At 40.5% G+C, this 23,163-nt stretch overlaps 2 protein-coding genes across 5 annotated transcripts in view; both read left to right on the top strand.

Moving 5' to 3' along the window:
• The first annotated feature begins 287 nt into the window (after positions 1-287).
• b3galt8 (beta-1,3-galactosyltransferase 8) lies at positions 288-2,894 on the top strand. Its single transcript, XM_086030499.1, has one exon. It carries the CDS (start codon positions 396-398, stop codon positions 1,356-1,358), a length of 963 nt encoding a protein of 320 aa, XP_085886625.1. The 5' UTR covers positions 288-395; the 3' UTR covers positions 1,359-2,894.
• Positions 2,895-4,964: 2,070 nt separating this feature from the next.
• LOC147147928 (dual specificity testis-specific protein kinase 1) overlaps positions 4,965-23,163 on the top strand; it is a 31,987-nt gene continuing 13,788 nt past the window's right edge. Inside the window, exons 1-4 of one of the 4 annotated variants that reach the window (XM_086030495.1) lie at positions 4,966-5,364; positions 6,145-6,213; positions 20,533-20,723; positions 22,782-22,903. In XM_086030495.1, the coding sequence (XP_085886621.1) occupies positions 6,183-6,213; positions 20,533-20,723; positions 22,782-22,903 (344 nt within the window). In that variant the 5' untranslated portion in view covers positions 4,966-5,364; positions 6,145-6,182. Of the gene's footprint in view, positions 5,365-6,144; positions 6,214-16,928; positions 17,064-19,925; positions 20,421-20,532; positions 20,724-22,781; positions 22,904-23,163 lie in introns of those variants that run through there. The other 3 variants (XM_086030497.1, XM_086030498.1, XM_086030496.1) reach the window with 3 other exon arrangements.

The following is a 23,163-nucleotide window of genomic DNA, read 5'->3' as shown; positions in this document are numbered from 1 at the left end:
GATGTTTCCAGAAGAAATAGAAAACACAAGCAGTTTACAACAGTGACAAAAGTAAAGACAGAAACAACGAAAAATCAAAGTCAGGTAAACCAGTGAGAGCAGTACACTGGGGAAAAATGCCGTGCACCATTTACTCAATTTTATTTCTTCAAGCGGTTGCAGGAAATATCCAGATACATTTTTAAATAGACTACATCTACTTAAAAAAAAAGTATCTGTATCCAGATGATTTTATTTTGTACTTGACGTACAGACAATACACACTGAATTGAGACACAACCATTTTCGTCACTGTTATCGCTCCTCCTTTACACGCTGCCGTCCGTATTCATTTCCGGGTTTCACAAATAACACGGACCGACTATTAGTGTGCGAACAGGCGACTTGGGGGGGCTATGCGGGGGCGTTTCTTCCGATCGTTCGCGAAGCTCCTCACTCTCACCATTTTTGTGGTGATTGTCCTGATTACTCATAGATATGCTGTTAAGCAAGTTAGGAAGCCAAGCCCCCTTCCTGTGGAAGAGTACAGGCTCCTGTGCCCTGAAACGTACTCCTATATTCTCAATCAGCCTGATGTTTGCAAGAAGAAAAGTCCCTTCCTGGTGTTTATGGTCCCAGTGGCACCTCTGGATTTGTCGGCAAGGGGTGCCATCAGAGAAACGTGGGGTGCTGCAGGTCAGTCCACCATTACACTATTTTACATGGGGTTGCCTGAGGGGGGCCAGGTCAAAAGCATCCAGGACATGCTGGAGGAGGAGAACAAGAAATATTCAGATGTCATCCAGATGAACTTCTTGGACAGTTACGGGAATCTCACAATCAAAAGCATGATGATAATGAACTGGCTGGCAACCCACTGCCCCAATGCCACCTATGCCATGAAGGTGGATGCTGACATATTTGTGAACGTATTCTATCTCGTCAGATTACTGAGCAGCTCTCCCAGGAATAATTACATTACAGGATCAGTAATCACCGACGGCAAGCCGAGGAGAGACCGCAACAGCAAGTGGCACCTGTCAGAGCAGCTGTATCCTGAGGACAGCTTCCCTTCATATGTGTCCGGTGCTGGCTATGTCTTCTCAATAGACATGGCCGCCAAGGTCTCATGGGCTTCCAGGTTCGTCCGAAGGATCCCTTTAGAGGACGTCTATGTGGGATTGTGTCTGCGTGTGCTTGGTGTACAGCCTGTCTACTCAAGAAGATGGCTGGAATTCAGGAACCTCTTTGAAATCCGGAATCTGGACTATGACAGGTGCACTTTTGCCAAACGTGTTCTCGTCAATGGCTTTTGGCCTTCCCGGTTGCAACAAGTTTGGAGGGATTTCTCACAGGGCTACAAAAGCTGCTGGATTTGAATCAAGTGCTTCGGAGTTGGATCTCTGTCAGAGTTTGAAACAACCAAGAGTTTAAATGTGTATGCAGATATTGTAAATATAACCTATTTTTATTGCCTTTGTCAAAAATACACTGTCTAGCTCACTTCAGAAACACCATATCCTCGCTATCGGGCGGAAACCACACGTCACACAGTCTATATTTGTTTTTGTTTTTTCACAAATCGCAACTATTGATGTGTCCCCGCAGTATGTGTTGTTTTTATGCATTGCTAATCAATTTAAAGTGTTTAATGTAGCTTGAGAACAAACTTGTCTGGGTAGTGCTGTAAAACTTCCAGATGACAAAACAGTAATTTGCTTTTGTGAAGTGGCACTGGCTCATGTTGACAACCTGCCCTACAATTTTTCAGTATGTGTGTGTGTGTGTATATATATATACTGAAAAATGTTCATTTTTGAGGTGCGAGAATTCTGCCTGATAGCGACCATTTTTTATTTTTGAGTTAGCTATATAACCGACAATGATAACATTACAACTAATAATATGGTAATCATTTTAAATCAAATTTGTCTTAAAATTCCCTATGCTGGCATCAATATTTTATGTATATATGATCTCAGTGTATTCTGTATTAATTATACTACAGGTGCTGCAAAGGTTTAAGGAATGAAAGTCATGGCTTATTTCATTGATTTGCTTGTGCTTTTTAATGTCTTGATCCAAAGTGCTGGAAATTCATCAAGAAAACTGCTGTTATGTTTCTGTGCGTCTTGTATCTTCCCTCAGTGCCTGCTGGGTTTTTTGTTCTCCACACTGTAAATTAATAACGGTTGGATGAAGTCACCCATACTTAATATTGCGTGACATTGCACTTCTCGGTCAGGCATTGAAAAAAAAAAAAGACATAATCACTTTATCAAAACTATGTAAACTTGACAAAAAACTCTGCTGCTTGATAGGTAGCTGTGCCTTTTTTGATACTACTGAATTGCTGTTGTTTCACTCTGCTGCCATGTGGTGGCAGTATGGACCTGGAGACTACTGTCTTCGTGTCAGCTCCTGCTGTAATGACATTTATAGCAAGAAACAAGAAAACTGTCTGATGCCTTTATATTCTGCCTTTTTTTCTTGCTGTTGACTGTGATGTATACCAAAGTACCTTATTTAGCAATTCGCTGTATGTATAAATAGATTAATTGATTTACTTGACCAATCCCTTGAGTGCAATTAGTTATCCTGCGCTTGTCTGGCGATCATTCCAAGGTGCAGTCCACATCTCGTCCAAAGTCAGCTGGGATAGACTCCAGCTCACCTGCTGTGACCCTTGTCGGGAAAACCAGTATCGAAAATGAATTAACAAATGAGTACAAATTAGTAGTTCTACAGCACGTTTGCTGTCATTGACTTCATTGCAATGCTAATGTGTCAAATGTGCAATTCCATGTCCATTTTGTTTTTGCTGTTTCTACTGCTGATCTATTGGTGTGATTTGACAATTTTAGCCTACAATGTACTTGTGCTCTTTCTGTCCCTATAATAAAAATAATTTATAACTTGGTCTTCCGTAGTGTTGTGACTGATAAGAATGAATACCAAATGCAGAATGTAGGGACTGTGGGTATTTTTCTACTTCACATTCGCATTACAAAAATTCCAAGCATACAAAATGCAGCAGCACGAACCATGTGACGTCACTCTTCATCACAAGAACCTAGCTATGACGTTTGCCTTTTAATTCAGTGCCAACGACAGCTGTAAATGCCAAATATTGATTGTACTTGGGATGGCTGGAAGTGAATCTGCTAAGATAACCTTAAAGTAGCAAAAAAATGGCATTTGGTGATAGTAATGGAAGACAAATGAATAACATGAGAACTTGATCACACAATTAAAAAAAAAAACATTTCAGCTGTTAAAAAAAATAAAAATATTTTTACAGCTGAGATTTGTGGCCTAGTTGTAAAAATGTAAAATCCAGCACGCATCTATTTTTTCCCTCACGCATTGCTTCAGGTGCGTGCTGAGGGCGTTTTTGGATGCCAACAGAGGGGCACTGAGGCAGAAGGGGCGCTAAGGCGATGGGAGGAAATGATTTTGAGTAGGTATTTTATGTATTTAACAGCTGTTCATGTGTAATGGTGATATGATCAATAGCAGTGGCGCGTCACCGATTAGGCGCATGTCTGGTCCGTGACCCTCAACCAGTGCTTTACGTGAGCAGGTGTGCTGCGGTACGGAATCCATACATGACATTGGCAGGTAAACTGCAAGATCTCCCCTTGTGGCTGATGTAGTCGGCCGTGCATTGCAATTCGGCACCCACGACTGCATCTGCATTCGTTCAATGAATTGATTTCTAAAATGATTCAGTGGGATAGTCCTACATAGGGCAGAGCTACATGGTGTCCAGGGGTGGCAGAGGCCACTGCTTGTCACTCTGTGGCCACCTCACTGGCCACCACCATACCTAGGTAGTGATGGTGAGAAGCATCAATACTTGCAGTCAACTGTGCTGGCACATGTACTGATACTTCATTATGATTCATTTTCTCTATAGCGCCTGAAAGTGGTCAATAAAGTGTACTAATAATCTAGTTTACACCCACCGTATTTTCCGGACTATAAACTGCTACTTTTTTCCTACACTCTAAAAACAGTTGGGTTGAAAATAATACAATTTTGGGTAAAAAAATGGACCGATACACAAATTGGGTCAATCTGACCCACTTTTTTGCATTTGTTTGTACAAACAGCCCATATTTGGGGGTTGTTTTGTACAGAACTACCCATTTTTGGGGTTGTTTTCTGCAAAAACAACCAAGAAAGTTGAGTCAAATTGACCCAAGTTGTGGATCGGTCCATTTTTTTTTACCCCAAATTGTGTTATTTTTAACCCAACTGTTTTTCGAGTGTTATAGGTTTTGAACCATGGGGCTTATAGAATGGTGCGGCTATTCTGTGGATTTTTCTTCCACCGCTAGGGGCGCTAGCAGCCTCAGTGCATCTCGGGTTTTCAAAAAGTATTCATGAAAAATACAGTCGCAATGCCTAGCGACGCACAGCTTGGTCTACCAAGTTCAAAAACACGCTAAACTGGACCTGCGCCTGAACAAAAATGGAGATGCTCCCGTTTATACGCCAAGCGCAGTATAAGGCACGTCGCAGTCCCAAATATGCTATGGATGAAGATGTACACATTTTTATAACGAGTGGATTAACTCTTATTCCTCAAACGCAATATTTATCATAATGCCCTGTTTCAACTAGTGGGCTTGCATAGAACATATTCTTGAAATAAAAATGTTTGTGTTGACTTCTCCTTTAAGGTACCCCTCTATTATTACATGCATGCAGTCTACGGTATATTATGCCGGTATAAAATATGCAATGTGTAACAATTTTGTAAAACAATTTGGTATTTTCCTGTTCTGTATGTGCTTTGTGTTTGAGTCTATTCATTTCCCACACGGGCTGAGTAGGAGTTAATGCTTTGGGCCAGAGCTCATCATTGTTGCACACAAACACACACACACGTACACACCTCCCCCACTATGCGCTGTCTTGTGTCTGGACACATCTCATCAACACATGCAGCTCCTCAGAGAGTTTGTAACCCAGTTCAGATCGTCATCACAAAATATATGTTTGGAGGCATAAATAAATGTCTGCTGCCAAGTGCCAGTGAAAATCTGCACCCGTCCAACGCTAAGCTCTTGAAGCAACAATCAAGTCAGTCTGCTGTGCCCCTCCATCCTCCCTCCTCGTGGGTGGAGTTCCATCCACCGACGCACGGTTGGTGGAGCTGGTTCCTAGGACAACCCGTGAAACATGCATCTTACTAGCGAGACTGCTTTCACAGCAGCTGCGGGAAACTGAATACAGCACTTGAAACCTGCTAGAGAGAGAGCGAGAGGGAGAGAATCTAGCCCCGCTTCCTGTTGTGACAGCAAACGTGAGAGGATATATGATGCCGAAACCCACCACATTAACTTAACCTGCCTTTTACAAGAGAAAATCATTCAGGTAAGTCGATTATTTGTTTTCAGATGTTTCTGAGTGGTTGGCTTAACGTTGGTCCGGATGTCGACACTGCACATAAATATCAAACATGATCTTAGTTGGGCATTTTAAATATGCAGCCAAGAAAGTTCTTCCCTAACACAACATACACTTTGTTGTGAAAGTGTGCAGTGGTTCCCAACATTGACTACAACCCTCGAAAGCATCACAAGACGATGGCTAATCAGAAGATAATGAAATGTCCGGAGTCGCACATTTACAACTCTAGAGGCTCATGTCGTAATTGTTTTTTTCTGTTTTTTAACTTCGGCATTTTAACAGAAACACTCTCCACAAACTATTCTGAACAATAATACACATGCATTTAAGAGCGTTGATGGACTTCCTACAAAAGGGAAGCACTGCGCACTGATGTTGACCAGAAAGATAAAATAAATATAAATACTATACAAGATCATTCAACAAACCGACCACAAATTTGACAATTTCTTGATATTAATGCAACACAACTACAGTTGTTGTGTTCTGGGAGGTATCAAAGCAAATCGGTGACTGACCCTTAATCCTCATGCAGAGGTGGAGAATCCACAGGTGCTTCGACTCAAGCGTCCGTGGCCCAAGCCAAACTGTGGCAGGGTTTTTACTTATTTGGACCTGGAGTCTCCACCTCTGCTCTCATGCCAGTGAACACTCGCTTTTGATGTGTTGTTATCAGTGTCGCGTGCTTGTGTGCCTGTGACTGCTTTGCTCATTTGCTGTTGCATGTATGTGGTTCCTCCTCAGTTTCTGCTGACTTCTGGGTTTGTTCCAGCTACCACAAGATGCATATGAATAGCTTACTAAATCGATTGAGTAAGTATTATGACATTAAAATAGTACTCAATATTTCTTTGGAGAAACACCTTTACAAGGTTTGTCGGAAAATGTGTCTGCATAGAGTGCAATGTTGTGCAATTACTTAAAAAAAAAAAAAAACAAGTACCGTACTTATAGGCACTCATTTCTTCCCCCCAAAAAGTAATTGAATTAGTTTACTCCTTCACAAATGTAGTTCATTACATGCGAAAGTAATGGTTGCATTACTTTATTGAAAAACCTTCAAATATGGCAAAGAATTCCTTTTTTCTGGGCAGATTTTGTGGGCCATTACATGAAGTTGAATGGCCAGAGATGGTCCCAGTCCGTCCCTTGTCGGCTTTGAGAATAGAGATGGGACGAGATCAGCTGGTCCAAAGTTGGCCGCGTATCATGTTTGTTTAGACGTGCCAAGCGTATAGTTTCTTTTTTCCACCGATGCTCAACAGCAGCAGCACTTTTGACGTCTAAATAAAGACAGCTCGAGCTACCCGCGCACAAACGAATTGTGGACGTAATCACGCGCTAGAACAACTCTTTGGACATGATGGCTCGCGATCTAGAGCAGCGGGGTGCCGTATCTGCAGCTCTGAGGAGCCCAGAACTACGACGAGTTGCAGAAATCTTGACACAGACGCAGTGACATTCCTCTTGTTGAAGATCGACTGAGAAACAAGTTGAACTCTACAATACAATACAATTTTATTTCTATAGCGCATTTCATAACAGCTAGAGCTGTAACAAAGCACTTTAAAAACAATATAATAAATTGTTATTAATAGATACATCTATTAATAAATATATCAATAAATATTAACAAATATAAAAAAGATTAAAAAAAATATAAATAAATAAAGCCAATAAATAAACATAAAACACTATATACGTTGAATTACTGCCCCACGAGCACAGTTGGATTTTGTCAAAGTATTCAGTAAGAGGAAAGATCTCAGCTTTAACTGTTATTGCAGCAATATTTGAGAGCATGTAACGAAAGTGACTCCTGTTTGCATTGCACTAGAGCTAGATGATTAATTTTCTTGCAGTGCGTTCGATAAAAAAACATTTTGAAAATTGAAAAAATTATATTAGGTATTTTTTTTTATATTCGAAATTTAGCAAAAATCTCGTCTCGTCTCGTTCTCGCTGACTCAATCTCGTGAGACATCTCGTCTCGTGGGATTTTTGTCTCGTCCTATCCCTAGATGAGAACTTAATTTACAAATCACACGCAGGCGCTGCACAAGCAAGACACGCCGCCAAATAAAGAAAAATATCAAATAAAAACAACAGACACACGCACAGCGTGGTGATGGGTAAAATAAAAAAAATATGGGCCACATGTCATTGCATCTGTGGGACCAAAAGGTATACAACACTGTAGGGCTGTAGGACAATAGTTTGGATTTATTGACCTAAAACGTTAAATTAAGACGGAATTCAGAAAAAACGTTTTTCTTACTTTGAACTCAAAATGCCAGTCAATTTAACTTAATACACACAGAGCAATCCATTGGGATTAACAGCATTTTACTTGGTTCAATTCTATTCCTGGCAATTTCCAAGTTTCAATCCTGGGCTCCTAGCTCACCATCGACCTGGCCAATTCCGTCAGTTGAGCATACGCTCCACTTCACTTCAGATAGTCGGCTCCTGCAGCAAACAATCCCCCACATATGTCACTTTCTCCTCGGCCAGCGGACAATCGCTTCCGCATTTAAGCAATTGGATTGAACGCCCTACTCACGTGAGCGCATGACAAACACGGAAGTAACCACCGGAAATCAGAGATCTTCATCCGAACAGAAGAGTAACAGAAATTACAAATACGAAGAGAATGTACAAACAGAACACAATACAGAAAGTACAACTGGGCTACACTTAGATACACCAAAAATAACAAAACCGAACGTGCCGATTTGAACGTTTTTAACATCGTTTTATCCAGAAAATTCGGTTACGGTTCAAAATCGCTTAATCAAGCAGTCCTACGACACTGTTTTCTTTTTTCTTTTATTATTTGGCCGTGTGTCAGGAGTGCGGAACCTGCGTGTGATGTGGTGCCAGTTAAGTCCGTTCTCGACGCCATTTGGCTGACTTAGGCTAGGTTCACACCGCAGGGAAATGTGACCCAGATTGGATTTTTTGGCCCATATGCGACCTGTATCTGATTTATCGCTTTCCGCCTGCAGTTGGGGTACCCTTCCGCTGTCCATTTATCTGCCTTTTTGTCCGGCCGGAACAAATAGTAATCGTCTTTTATTTTATTTTAAACGGCCTTCCCTTAGTGTTTACGTCTACAACCTTCGACCAACTTCCGAGCGATTCTGAGTGATATTTGAAACGAAAAGACTTAGTGTGGCATGGAAGCCTCACCGCGGCCGGACGAAATATGTCTCCTTTTAGGACCCAGAAGCCTCAGCCATGGCCAACGGCCATTGAAGCCTCACTATGAAAATAGACTATAGACAATGACATAGAAAAAATGGTCTTTTCGACTATGCTTAATCTGTTTATTCTTTAAGGTTCCCGTCTATCGTTCATCGCCTACAAAATGGGCGTCCGTCATAGGCGGACAGACGGACCAATCCGTCACAAAGGCGGAATGCCCAGCTCTGGATTTAAAGCTTCCAAGAAATGCCTTATCGGGTTATTAGTAAAGCCATGGTTTAAAATAATATAATATTTTGAAATATTTTATTTCCAACATTTTTGAAGAAGAAGCAACTTCAGGTCATGTGTCACCACCGCAAGTCACTAGAAGGTTTGGTACAGTTTATGCATTTACACTTTTCTCCAGGTTGGGCTTGCTTAGGGATACCAACTGGATGTTATTGTGCTCCGTGACCAGGTTTTGAACCCCATCACCGGTGTCCAGAGTCCGCCTAGCCCCAAGAATATTAAAGTCAATGTACTGAGTACACAACAACACAAATGTGTCCAAAATGGTGACTCAGCTCGAATCTTCGACGTAGTCTGCTGGGTCAAAATAATGAATCCAACCTTGGGCAAAAGGTTGCCAATCTGCTCAAAATCCACAGACACCCAATAAGTAAGTTAGGAAAACCACCCAGCATTTTTTAGTTTGCATGTTCAAGACGTTTTTGAACAATGATTAATACGAAACTCATTTTTACCCCAAGACATTGTCAAGTACTGGCGAGTGCGCAAATGTAAGTACCGGTAGGCCTCCTTGTACTCATACTTGGTCTAAAAAAAAGTCGTACAGGTGCATCCCTAGTTTAATGTATCAAGGGGTGGTTGCAAATGGAATCTTAATTCCTCATCTGCGAGCATCCACGAGACTAGCTATGGCATGTGAGTTTTGTTGTGCCAAGCTGAGAGAAAAACAAATCAGTGTAAAATGAGACTCGGAGTGCTAATGAGGGCAGTTAGAGGTCAGTGCTGTGGAAAGACACTGAAGAAGAATGTGTACTCCACTACATGGTGTAGGATGAGCGATTTTACAGCGATTTTTGCGATTTGAAAAAGAAAATGGAGAGGAAAGGAGATTTTGCACAGATTTTGGGGGGCATAATATACCCTCTACCTTTCTTCTAAAGAGCATAGTGTTTTGAAATTTATCGAAGCTTGAATTATCCTTTCAAGGGGAGAAAAAAGATAAACACAAAGTACATCCATCCATCCATTATCCAATCCGCTTCTCCTCACAAGGGTCGCAGGCGTGCTAGCCCATTCCAGCTGTCTTTGGACAGTAGGCGGGGTACACCCTAAACATTTGCCAGCCAATCGCAGGGAACAGACAAACATTCACACTCACAGTCACAAATAGGGGCAATTTAGAGTGTCCAATTAACTTACCATGTATGTTTTTCGAATGTGGGAGGAAACCGGAGTACCCAGAGAAAACCCATGCAGGAACGGGAAGAACATGCAAACTCCACACAGGAACCACACACGACTACGGTGCCACCCCACAAAGTACATGAGCATTTCAATTCTAAAATTCGGTATACTCTTCCATAGTTTTGGTAGCAGAAGCAGTGTACTTAAAGCGGAAGTCAACGACCAACCACGGCTCAGATTCAGAAAACAGGTCAGCCGTGATTGGTCGTTGTGAGCAGTCGCGATGTCATTTTCAATCGACAGAAGACAAAATGGCCGCACCCGGAGATGGCTAAAAACGAGTGCATTTTGCTGCTTAATTTATATTCCACAAACGCAAAATTAATCAGAATGCTTGAACGTTTCAACTACTGGGCCTGCTGGGAACATATTCTTGAAAAAAATATTGTTTGGGTTGACTTCCGCTTTAAATAAAAGCTGTTAAATCATGTCCATGAATTCACGTAGTTCATATGTCCACTGCGTTGTAACTCTCACTAAACGCTTGGATCTGATCGCATTTTGAGAATAATCTTAAAAAAACGTTTTTTGCGTTTCTCGCAAATGCGAAACGAATGACGTACATCATATGTAATTAATGCACTTACTTGCAGTGCACTTACTCATTTGTCCATTTGATAGCTCTGCTTTGCCAAATTGCAAATGTTTACCACATCTTATGACTCATGCCATCTTCAGACTTCTTGTAGGTTTGTTGCCTAAATCACAGAGTACCTTGCAGCGTTCACCTAAACCTACAATTTTAGCCGTAACGAGCAGGCAATAATTGCATTACCCTTGAACTTGTATCACACTCCGTTCATTATCGGGTATGAAGTTGTGCTTCCTCACTGCTACATGGCAAAACACTGACATAACAGAAACATTTTGACGAAGAGTAGGAGGAAACTCTTGCGTGTAATGGGCAAGCTAACACATCGCTATTATTGCCACAGTTTGTTGTTGACCATGTGTATGACCTGATCAATATTGCATTAGTCAGGATTGGATTCAAAGTCATTGATCCTCGCTAGAAGTTCCTATGGATCTTCACATAGTTATGGCCTCAGGCACAGCATGAGGATGACTATTTGAGAGTCACCAAGTTAAATGCTACATTGTCTTTTCATTACATTCATTTTAATACTGTAAGAGATCATTTGGCCTATGCTTCATTATGCCACACGCACACTTGGAAATAGTTTGCAACGAAAATAAACTTCCCCAACACTGGTAGCAAGTGTGTGCGGACTCCCACTTAAGTTTGAATGTGATTGATTGGTTCATATTCTACACAGTCATATTATCTATCCATCCATCCACAGCGGGTACGGAAATTTCAGACCCTTTGAAATGTTTCACTTTCTGTGTCATTGCAGCCATTTGCCAAAATCAAAAAAGTTCATTTTATTTCTCATTAATGTACACTCAGCACCCCATCTTGACACAAAAAATCTGAAATGTAGATATTTTTGCAAATTTATTATAAACTGGATTATGATATGGTCAGTGGTATTCACACTAACTCATATGCCGTTTGTCCATTTCTTCCAATCTTCTTTGAGATGGTTCTGCCCCTTTATTGGAATCCAGCTGTGTTTAATTAAACTAATTGGACTTGATTAGGAAAGGCACACACCTGGCTATATAAGACCTTAAAGCTCACAGTGCATGTCAGAGCAAATGCGAATTGTGAGGTCGAAGGCACTGCCCAAGGAGATCAGAGACAGATATTGCGACAAGGCACAGATCTGGCCAAGGTTACAAAAGAATCTCTGCAGCACTCAAGGTTCCTGAGAGCACAGTGGCTTCCATAATCCTCAAATGGAAGAAGTTTGAGAAGACCACAACTCTTCCTTGACTTGGCCGTCGAGCCAAACTGAGCAATCGTGGGAGGGAGAAGAGCCTTGGTGAGAGACGTAAAGAAGAACCCAAAGATCACTGTGGCTGAGCTCCAGAGATGCAGTAGGAAGATGGGTGAAAGTTCCACAAAGTCAAATATCACTGCAGCCCTCCACCGATCATGGCAGAGTGGCCCGACAGAAGCCTCACCTGCATAGAGTTTGCCAAAAAACACAAACCTACTCAAAAAAACGTGCCACTAGTTACCCAACTGTGTGCATTTACCCGCATTGGGAACGTCTCGGTTGGACGCGCTCTGCACTGCACACGTTCGTCCAAACGGGCGGAGAAGAAAAGGAAGAATGAGACGAAGTAAAAGAAGGAGAAGAAGAAGGAGCGCTAGCGGGAAATTTGAAACCTGAATGCCGCAGCCACTTCATCCGCGCACGTCGGAATCAGGGCTGAAGGGTTGACCGATGGAAGCGCTCCCTGGTCCCGGCGTCCCCGCACAACCGTTCAAAGACTGACCTCTTTCACGTCCGCTGCATTGACATATAAACAATGACCGCTCTTAAATAAAGCACATTACACATTACACATTACAACTCTTGACTCGCTATCTTCTTAGCCAGCTAATGAGCTTCAAATAAACCTCTGCCGTACGCACCTCATGCACGGACGCTTTTTTACTTTCTTTCTTTTTTTGCTGCGTGGGGTCGGACGTAAGGACGGAACCGCTTTAAAAGGACGAGGACGATAATTCAACGAATAAGGGCGGAGGGACGGAAATCTCTGTGAAGCGGAAAATGCACAAAGCAATTACAATAACGTGGGCTTGACTCAAGCCTAATGAAGTGCAAAGTTTTAACACATTAAGCTGTCACAAAAAATGTCATGACCAGAAAGCTTTTAGAGGCCGATAAATTGTCCTGTGGTGCCGTTGCCCTTTTTCCAAACATACAGTACCTTATATGTCATTACTGCATACCATGCCCCTACTTGGTTGTGTCTTTCCGTGTGTACCAGTATGTTGTCGAGGATCTAATGCAGCATCAAAACGTATTAAGGGACTATTTTTCGGGCTTCACGATAATAATACTTTTCATTTGTAACTAAACACCTTTCTAGGCCCTCAGGGACACTGTACATCAACATGAGAACATAAAAAAAACAATCGTGAAAAAAATCAGTGAACTCTTATGATCTTTAGGTCTGTTCAAAAGTGTGTGTCTGTTCAAAACACACTTCAAGAGTACATAAATACTGCCAATGTCACGTCCGTGTCAAAAGTGTTGCACATTCCTGAGGGAGAGGACTTGTGTAGAAAAACTTAAGTCCAGGGGTGAAAAATATGGCTTGGGTGTGAACTGGCTTTTACTGTGAGCAGCATTCCACATGAGCAACTTGGACGTCATCATGGTGATGGTCAGCTCCAATAGTTAAATTGATGGTCCTTTGCAGCTTAAATTTTGAGTTGATGATGATCATTTTCTCTACAGTGTGCACATGTGTCACATTACCATCCTTGTGCTGGTTAAACTTTCACAAGCTGTTGGTCTGTCCAAAAAAAAAAAAACGTGGTCAGATGTATTTAATGAAAGTCGTGATATTATCATTAGGTTGCCTGAAATGCAAGACAAGCGGTAAACCCAAAGTCCTGCCTCCACAATCTTCAGAAAGTTGCGCCGTGATGTCACTAATGTGTTATATGTATTTTTCCACAGTTTGCGATCACTGTGTCATAGGAGCTGGCTCAGATAGGGCCTACAGTAGACTGCCATAAAAATGCAGCCAGAGAGCATAATAAGCATGACATACAAAGATAAATAATCCATCTTTAAAGTGTGAAACCATACAAGTCCAAGTCCTGAATCGTTATATCATTATTTTTACTTGACATGTGAGGTTTTTTATTTACAAGAAAGAATGAAAAGAAAGAAAGAATTGAAGAAATTGACATATTGAGAGAGGAGCAGTAGAAAGTAGGGATATAACGATTCACTCAAGCCGCGATTCGATTCGACTTTCAGTTTACGATTTTCCATTTGATTAGATTTTTAAAAAATTGCTACCATGCTTGTCTCTGTGCACTAGTGTGGTTCTGCAGCCATCCACATACGCAATACACAATGATGTTTGGCGCAAAAGCACAATTTTGTCTACACACTCAAAATGTGCTTTTTCGATTTTCGATCAATTGAATCGATTAAACCGGATAAATCGATTTTAAATCGATTTTCGGTTAATCGTTACATCTCTAGTAGAAAGTAAATGCACTGTTGATTATTCCAGTTATTAAAGATTCTACTGGTAAAGTTGTTATAGTTCAGCTATTACATATGGAGTTTTCTTTTTCAACACCAACAAACAGTATTAACATTAATCCCAGTCACTGAACACTGCAGTATGTGATTCACTGGACCTTAGGCTTTAATGTCACAGTTTAAAGCTACTGAACACTATGTACTGTTGTACTGTAGATACATTTACTTTCAATTCTATGAGACAATGAATTTTCATAAAATTGGGAACATGTCTCATTCATCTTTGTAAAAGTAGAAATAGTTTTGGAACTACTCCTTCTGCTTTGAGAGACAAGGAAATGAAGAAACGATGAGAGACAGTGACAGTAGAACGACTAGAAACAGCTTGATGATAATGCTTCACTTGTAAGTGCCTCACTGACAGCGCTGGAACTGAGAGTGTGACAATTGTTTTCGGGCCGAATGGACAAAAGCAGCATGAAAAGTGGGTCTGAGTGGACACGGCTTGACGAGGAAACCCTCTGCCAATTGTGTTAGCGTGTCAGTGTGTACTTTCCACCGGCATCACTGCAAAGGCTCTTGTGGGGGGTGATGAAGGAGGGGGCGTGGGGGGCGGGGTAAAGAAACGAGTCCAACCCTCAGTGTTGTCACACCAACCAGTGGGGCAGAACCAGGTCAAAATTCCATTCTAAGCACTGTAGTTGGCGCTCAGAACAATATCATTAGGAGGCCAAAATGATCGTTTTTTAATTAAAAAAAAGTTTTCACGTGGAATATGGTATCATATGCCACTTACAATGTTGCATTAAAAAACTATGGCATTACATGCATCATTGCAACAGGCCCTACCATCTTACCTGGGCAAATTATTTCTGTAGGGTGACCTACTTTATCAGTAGTCCTTTTGCCAAATCCAATGTATAAAAGAAATCCACTCTGTCTTTTTTTTTTTAATCATCCGAAAACATAATTTATATGCAACAAACATGTGACTTTTTATAAGCATAAGTGCTCATCAATTGTGAAAACACTGTGTGTGTAATGCAATAATGTTCATGTCTTCTTATGCATTAAGTGGGTTGAAGTTTCTTTTTTTTTCAACAATGATCTTATTTTAGTGAAGAGAAAATAAAGAGTTATCGCTTCACTAAAATAAGAAGATCATCACCAAAATGTTCTATTAAAGTATTTTGTAAATTGGCAAAAATCTACTTTTTTTTTTCAGTTAGAGATTGGGACAGCCACCTCCCAATAGGAAGTTATATATAAAAGATGACTTACATTCAGTTTAATGATATCTCAATTAATGCCTTGTGGTAAAATAGATCATAAGAAGATGTGACGAAATATGCAAGATCTGAACATTTCATTGTTTTTTTAAATTTGATTTTCATTGTGGGACAGCAATTTCAACCAATGTGGTATAATGGCTCATATACTATCAATCAATCAATCAATCACATTTTATTTATATAGCACTTTTCATACATAAAAATGCAACTCAAAGTGCTTTAAAACATTCAAAGCAAAACATAGATAATTAGAAAAAAAAATAAAAATAAAAATCCGTACTACCACAAAGCATCACACTGGGAGCATGTTCTACTATATGGACCCGCACATTTAACAACGTAAGATAAGCTAAATACAATACTGCCCTCAGTATGATACCCGTAACTACAATACTGCAAACTACAAACCCAATTTCAGTAAAGTTGGGATGTTGTGTAAAACGTACAGGGTTGGTAGGGTTACTTTAAATATGTATTCAGAAACGGTAACAAGATACCAGTTAACAAATGTAGTTAGCAATGCACAAGAACTGTGAGAAAGACATGCTAAACACTTGAGCACCATGCTGCAGAGAAGGCAGACGGATTGAAATAAGCAGCGGCTTCCCTGAAAAAGACATTGCTTGGATGGCAGCATATGCTGCTTCAAAACGTGTATGTACCTTTCAGCATTAAGGATGTCTTTACAGATGTACAAGCTACCCAAGCCATGGGAATTAACACACCCCTATACCACCACAGGCTTTTAACTTTGCACTGATATGAATCAAGGTCCTTCTCGTCTTTGGCCCGGAGGACATGATGTCCATGATTTCTAAAAACTATTTCAAACATGGACTCGTCAGACCACAAGACACTTCAACACTTCAATGTTGGTTTTCGGCCTTGCCGTTTAAGTGCAGTGATTTCTCCAGATTCTATGAATCCGTTAATGATATTATGGAACATTGAAGATGAAGTCCCTAAATTCCTTACAATTGTACGTTGAGAAATATTGTTCGTAAACTGTTGGGCTATACGCTCACGCAGTTGTTCAAAAATTGATGAACCTCGCCCCATTCTTGCTTGTGAATAAGTGACTCTTTTGGAGCTGCTCCATTTATACCCAATCAAGACACTCACCTGTTTCCAATGAACCTGTTCACGCGTGGAACATTCCAAACAGGTGTTGTTTGAGTATTCCTCTTCTTTCCCAGCCTTTTTTTGCTCCTGTCTCAAGATTGTTGCGAACATGTTGCAGTCATCAGATTCACAATGAGAGAATATTTGCAAAAAAAAAAAAAACAACAAAGAAAATACAACAGCCCAAATATTGTGAATCTGTTGTGACTGGTTGTTACGTGATGTTTCAGCTTGCTATACAGTCGCTATGGTCCTTTTATGCTTTGTCCTTTATGATGTCATATAGGTCCTACGTCTGACAGTTTATAAGCTCGAGTTACTCGGTGACACGTTGTCAGTAGGGATGGGAACACGTACCCATCGCACTCCGCAGGAGAGCAGCCAAGTTTTCAGCTGTGTGTCTTTCCTCCAAGGCGCATGTCTGAAGAACACAGCTGCGGAGATGTCCTTCGTCCACATACGTTATACACGTCATAGTCATGTAAGATTCTGTGGCTATGGACGGCCATCCGTCTGTAGTTAAGGCATTGGCCACATGGCTGACACGCTCAAACGCTCGTAGTATCTACTCCTTCATTTGGTTATAGCTACTCTCGAGTTGGGGCGTTATTGTTTTGCGACTTGGCACCACGTACTCAGACTCGATATACAGCATTAATTTTTCGAACCGTCTGCCCTCAACAAAAGAAAGCGGCAGCATGTCGCGTCATTTTACGCGTCGTGGTAGCTTCGACAGAATTTACTTTTCTTCCGCAAACTTAGTGTCCCCGCCCCCTACTATGGGCGGGGGGGAGAGGAGCATTTCTCTCTCTTGGTGCTCAGCTTGTCCACAGAGGCCGAGGCGTGACGAACAAGATGCGTGGTTCTTAATGCAGCGTTTAACCGACTAGTAAAATACTAAATGTTAATAAATCGTAGACGGTTAAACGACTAGTCGCACACATCCCTTGTTGTCAGTACGTCAAACCTTCTTTGAGTGAGGCTGCAAACTCTCTTCCAGTTTCAACTCTCTGTAGTTACTTTGTATTTTTATTGATAAGACTTTTCACTCTACAACGTCAGTGTCATGTCCGCGTATGGGTCCAAATCCCGATTCTCACGTGACAGAATCAGTTTGCGTGGTGAATATCTTGTCTTTGTAGTGTATTCAATTTAATATAGGTTGAAAAGGTTTTTGCAAATCATTTTCCATTGTTTTCGTGGGTTTTCTAAAATGTCCCAACTTCATTGAAATTGGAATTGTACATACACAAAATAAATATATTGATAAATGACTACCTCTTTTACAGTGTTGATGTAAATTATTTTATTGTTTTATTTTATTTTAATTTGAACTGGTTAGCACATTCGCCTCACAGTTCAGAGGTCGTGGGTTTTCTCCGGGTACTCCGGTTTTCTCCCACAATCCAAAAACATGCTTGGTAAGTTGAATGGACACTCTAAATTGCCCCTAGGTGTGATTGTGAGTGCGGATGTTTGTTTGTCTCCGTGTGCCCTGCGATTGGCTGGCAACCAATTCAGGGTGTCCCCCGCCTACTGCCCGATGACAGCTGGGATAGGCTCCAGCACGCCCCGCGACCCTTGTGAGGATAAGCGGTATCGATAATGGATGGATGGCGTAAATTGTATTTACTAATTGAATGTCATTAGTTTGTGCCAGTGTTACATTTATCTCCAATGTTGTGACCAGCCTGTGTATACGTAAAAGGAAACCAAATCAAACGATAGAAAAATTGTTGACGTTATTATTGAACTCAGTGACAACATTATGGGATACATTGCCGTTCTCTACCACTATGCATTTCCAGTTTTACTCTCAGGCTAAGAAAATATGTGTTTTTTTTGTTTGTTTATTTAAAAAATGGTATCTCAGATTTATTTGGCCGTGTTTTTCTGGCATTGTTGTTGGCTTTAAATGAATAATGATAAAATGACCTTTATTAATCCCACAATGCTGAAATCACATTATTTAATATCATGCATTTTATACTGATGGAGCTTAACTTAAACTTAAAGACCGTTTCTGTGATTCAATTTTATAGAACTGAGAAGTGTGAAAATCAAACATCAAGATTAATCTCTCATTTATCTATCTTCTTTTCAATTTAGCCCTGAGCGAAAATGAGATTACATCAACATCGTGGATGCTTTGTGTTCAATGACCGATCCTGTTATCCATTAGCCCGACCTCTTTTTTTGCGCCCACATTATTCACTGGCTTTGTTTCAGGCTGAATAGCATAATGTGATTTTCCTCATCTCTGGAGTTCAGTGTGTGGGACGGTGGTCCCTTTTGTGAGCCTCTCTTTCATCTAAGTGTGCTCTGAGTTATTGATGCACAATATGTCCTTTTCAATGGCACTTATCCATTTTCTAACCATTTGAAAGATTGGGGAAGGCCATTTTGTGTTGCAGAAAGGTCCACATAGGAGAGCCTTGACCTCAGCCCCATTAAACACCTTTCCTATGAACTACAACAGAAATTGTGAGCCAGTTCTTAATCTTTAACACCTACCTGTTTTTATGATGTCTGCACTGACACCACATTGTATAGGAGAAAATCTTCCAAAAACGATACAACCTGTTGTAGCTGTAAAGGAACGACACACATATATATATATATAAATAAATATATATATATATATATATATATATATATTAGGGCTGTCCCAAACGATTATTTTTTTTCCCCGATTAATCTCTCGACTATTTTTACGATTAGTCTAACAATTAATTTTTCGACTAATCTAGCGATTATTTTTGATTTGACGATTATTAATTCCAAAAAACACTTCTGGAAGCTTATTGAAATTCTTTGTTTATTAAAGTAAAAAAAACCTTTGGAAATTGAATGAACTGCCACATCTCTTTTAGGAAGGCATCATGATGTGTGAACATGAATGAGGTATTTATCCATACATAACGGTGAAACAATGTGTGCGTGCATGTGCAGTAGCCCAAGTAAAAGAATGAACAAAAATAAATAACGAAAAAATAAATAACGTCAGTTTGCTTAAACCTGAAACAGATAAAGCAGTGCATACTTAAAGCGGAAGTCAACGCAAACATATTTTTAAGAATATAAGAATATGTTCCCAGCAGGCCCACTAGTTGAAACACGGCATTCTGATTAATTTTGCGTTTGTGGAATACGAGTTAAGCAGCCAAATGCACCCCTTTTTATCCATCTCTGGGGGCGGCCATTTTGTCTTCTGGAGACTGAAAATGACATCACAACTGCTCACAACGACCAATCACGGCTCAGATTCAGAAAACAGCTCAGCCGTGATTGGTCATTGTGAGCAGTAGATGCCCGTTTTGCTGACGAGAGACGGAAACGTCTCGCGTGTGTTTGTTATGAGGCAGCCGGTCGTCTTACTTGAGTAGACTACATTGACTGTATGTGTACAGCAGGTGGCAGTATGTACCAAAGAGAGAATCATCAGTTATTCACGATGTAGGGCAACAACTAATTAATGAGCTTAGAGGTACTTAAGTAGCTTTGAATACAGAGACAGTTTTACAGAGAGGTACTTGTAAGTTAAGTTTTGCATTTCTATTTTTATTTTTGGAAAGGGTAGGGTTAGGATATTGTGAAGCAGTATTTTGCAGGGCCATACTCCATTTCAGTAGGTGGCAGTAATGCACCAAAGTTTTTTGCCAACTGCTAGAATACAATACGATACAATTTTATTTATATAGTGCATTTCATAACAGCTAGAGCTGTAACAAAGCACTTTACAAAACAAACAATAAACTCCACCCATGTGCACAGTTAGATTGCACTCCCACGAAAACCAGGCCTTTGGTGTGTAACAAATGGTTCAAATAACTCAATCGTAAGTGGAAATATCCTTTTCCTTTAATTGTTGTGTGCATATTTACCAAGCAACAAACTGTGACAGCACACGGTCACCTTCTTTCAAGTCTAACATTTCTTGTCTCTCTCAGCGAGCGTCTCCAGCATGTGTGATGTGGATGTATCAGAGCCTACCAGTCCCACCCTGTATGGTGAGTCTTCAGACAAGTATTATCATGTGGACCGTTGGCAGAAACTCCGCACCGCCGTGCGCAAACTGGAGTTCTGGGAAAACTTCACCACCGAGCTAATTGGGAGTGGCTTCTTCTCAAAGGTCTATAAGGTATGCATTCAAGTGTCTTTCCCCACTTTTTGCAATGTACCAGCCTACATGTGAGCTGCTATCAAAGCATGCTTTGTTTCAGCCATTAATTAGGACATTTCTACCATTCCATGATTGGCCCACGCGCTTTAGAAACTGTGGAGGGACAATACCATCCTTAGCTGAGACATTATGTAATGACTATTGGGAGCAAGAAAGCTTATTGCCATTTAAAACGTTTTAAATGCTTGTTTAATTGAACCAGAAGGATAGGACAGTGACTTAACAGAAAAATTGCAAAGCATACTGTATAAATGACTACCATACTTGTCATTGGTAACGCAAAAGCTAGAGCTAAAGCTAAAGCAATTTATCATTCCTGCTACAACAACTGCAACTATTATCGAAATTTCTCTACGATTACAAGACTTGAAATAACTTTTATTCTTTGAGAAGCATTTTTTCTAATCAATAAGGTCATTTGAGAAGCAGCTTTGTAATGCAGAGCAATTTTTTTGCGGGTCAATCCCAGGGACCTGAAACAATGGCTACGTTTACATGGACAACATTTTTTTAATCCGAGTTTGGATTAAAATTATGATTGGATTCACTGTTTTCATGGACACTAAAAATATTGATCTCATTAGGTCTTCTGTGTTCGTGCATCACACTTTTGATTGGACCAAATTATTTTGACATGCGCATATTGGCCAAATATACCGGAAATAGTAGTAGAAAAAGAAGAAGCCGTAGCGACTTCTGTGTCAACAAAACATTGCTCCGTCCATTTCTACTTTAAACGTGTTGCGTATTTATGTCCTGTTTGCGTTGTTACGTCGAGGTAACACTTCCTAATGACCAGTTCAGTCTTGCGCCCTTCATGTTTTTCGCTCACTCTGCTTCTACGAGCTTCCAGGAATAACAAATGCATATACCAGGCATGTCAAATATACGGCCCGCGGCCCCCAAGGAGGTTTGATCAGGCCCGCAGGATCATTTAAATGTAAATGCATAAAAGACACGGAATTAGTGCCGGTATTTTTAATACGATGCAATTTATGAATTATCCGCAAGGGGGCACATTGTTTTGATCAGAGTAGAAGACAACATTGTTTAAAAAATCCTTTCTTTACAAATCTCGTTTAATCTTGAAGTGCATTACTATATATTTCAATACTAATTACTTGTTAAAGATTTGTGCCTTTGTACAATCAGTGGGATCAGTTGCAATGCATGTATGTGAATGATAAAAGTAAATTGCTAAGGAAATCTAAGGTGTTTCATCAAATGTTTTGTAAAAGGGATGTTCATTAAATTTCAACATTTTCCTAATGGCCTTGTGCTTCTTTACACCAAAACAGAGGAAATGCACGATATTTTGGTTATTTATAGCTGAGTATGGTATTGTTTCAATGGTCCGGCCCACGTAGCATTTCTTGTATCAACAACATAAGGCATTCATCACAAAAAGGCATTAACAGCCTTTATGCAACTTCACTTGAGTACCGAGCATTTTAGTAAGTGACTACCGTGCTAAAAGTACAGTAGGTACATGGCTGTGTGTTTATGATCTTAAACCAGCTGACATGGAATCAGACAAATATTCTTTATACTACTGGAGGTTTTGGAGTGTTCAAACTAAAATGAAGACACTTCGAGAGGAAACAAATAATTCCTTCATTTGACTTCACCAAAACTCTACAAAATATCGCCACTTGGAGTACGTACTAGCCGTGCCTACATTGAGCAAATCTTTCAAGCACATTGGAATAATATGCTTGTCATATTGGAAAGAAACACGCCACAGATTCAATGGTAGTCATAATTAACGCAGAGCTCAGGACTCCACAACTTGTTGTCAGATTACCAGACATCAAATCATAAAATCGTTCTGCGTCTTCTTGGAATGGGTGAGTGGCCCCGCTACAAATATGGCACTGACCAGACCCCGCCCGATGCCACCAAGAGAGAACGTTAATTTTAATATGAGGCACAAAACACCCATTTTGACCTGAAAACGTCTTATTTCAAGCCTTGGCTACTGTACTGCTGAATTGCATCACCATAACTTTTCTTCAGGTGATACACACTACCAATCGCAAGGTGATGGTTGTGAAGATATACCAAAACGATGTGGACCAAGACAGCATTGTACGTGAAATCAGCCTTCTTCAGAAACTTTCTCATCCTAATATTGTCAGGTAACAGTTGTCCTTTCCCACCACACTTTGGCAGAAGAGTCACCACCAATACAATACGGTGCTTTGGCAAGGGTGCACAGTAAATGACAAACATCACGTAATAGGGTTAAGTGCACCGATGCTTTCTTGGTTTTAATTATGGAAACCTAGTCAAAGAGAAACTTCAGGGGAATTTGTATCTTTCTACTCGACCCACTCCCCAGTTCATTTCCCTAAAGCTCATTTGATCACAAACACCTACTGGCCATTTTATTGCATAA

This window comes from Filicampus tigris, chromosome 5 (genome assembly GCF_054856515.1).
Source record: "Filicampus tigris isolate MCC_2025a chromosome 5, RoL_Ftig_1.0, whole genome shotgun sequence".
Classification (NCBI taxonomy): domain Eukaryota; kingdom Metazoa; phylum Chordata; class Actinopteri; order Syngnathiformes; family Syngnathidae; genus Filicampus; species Filicampus tigris.
Note: the sequence above shows the minus strand (reverse complement) of the source record. Positions and strands in the feature narration are given on the sequence as shown.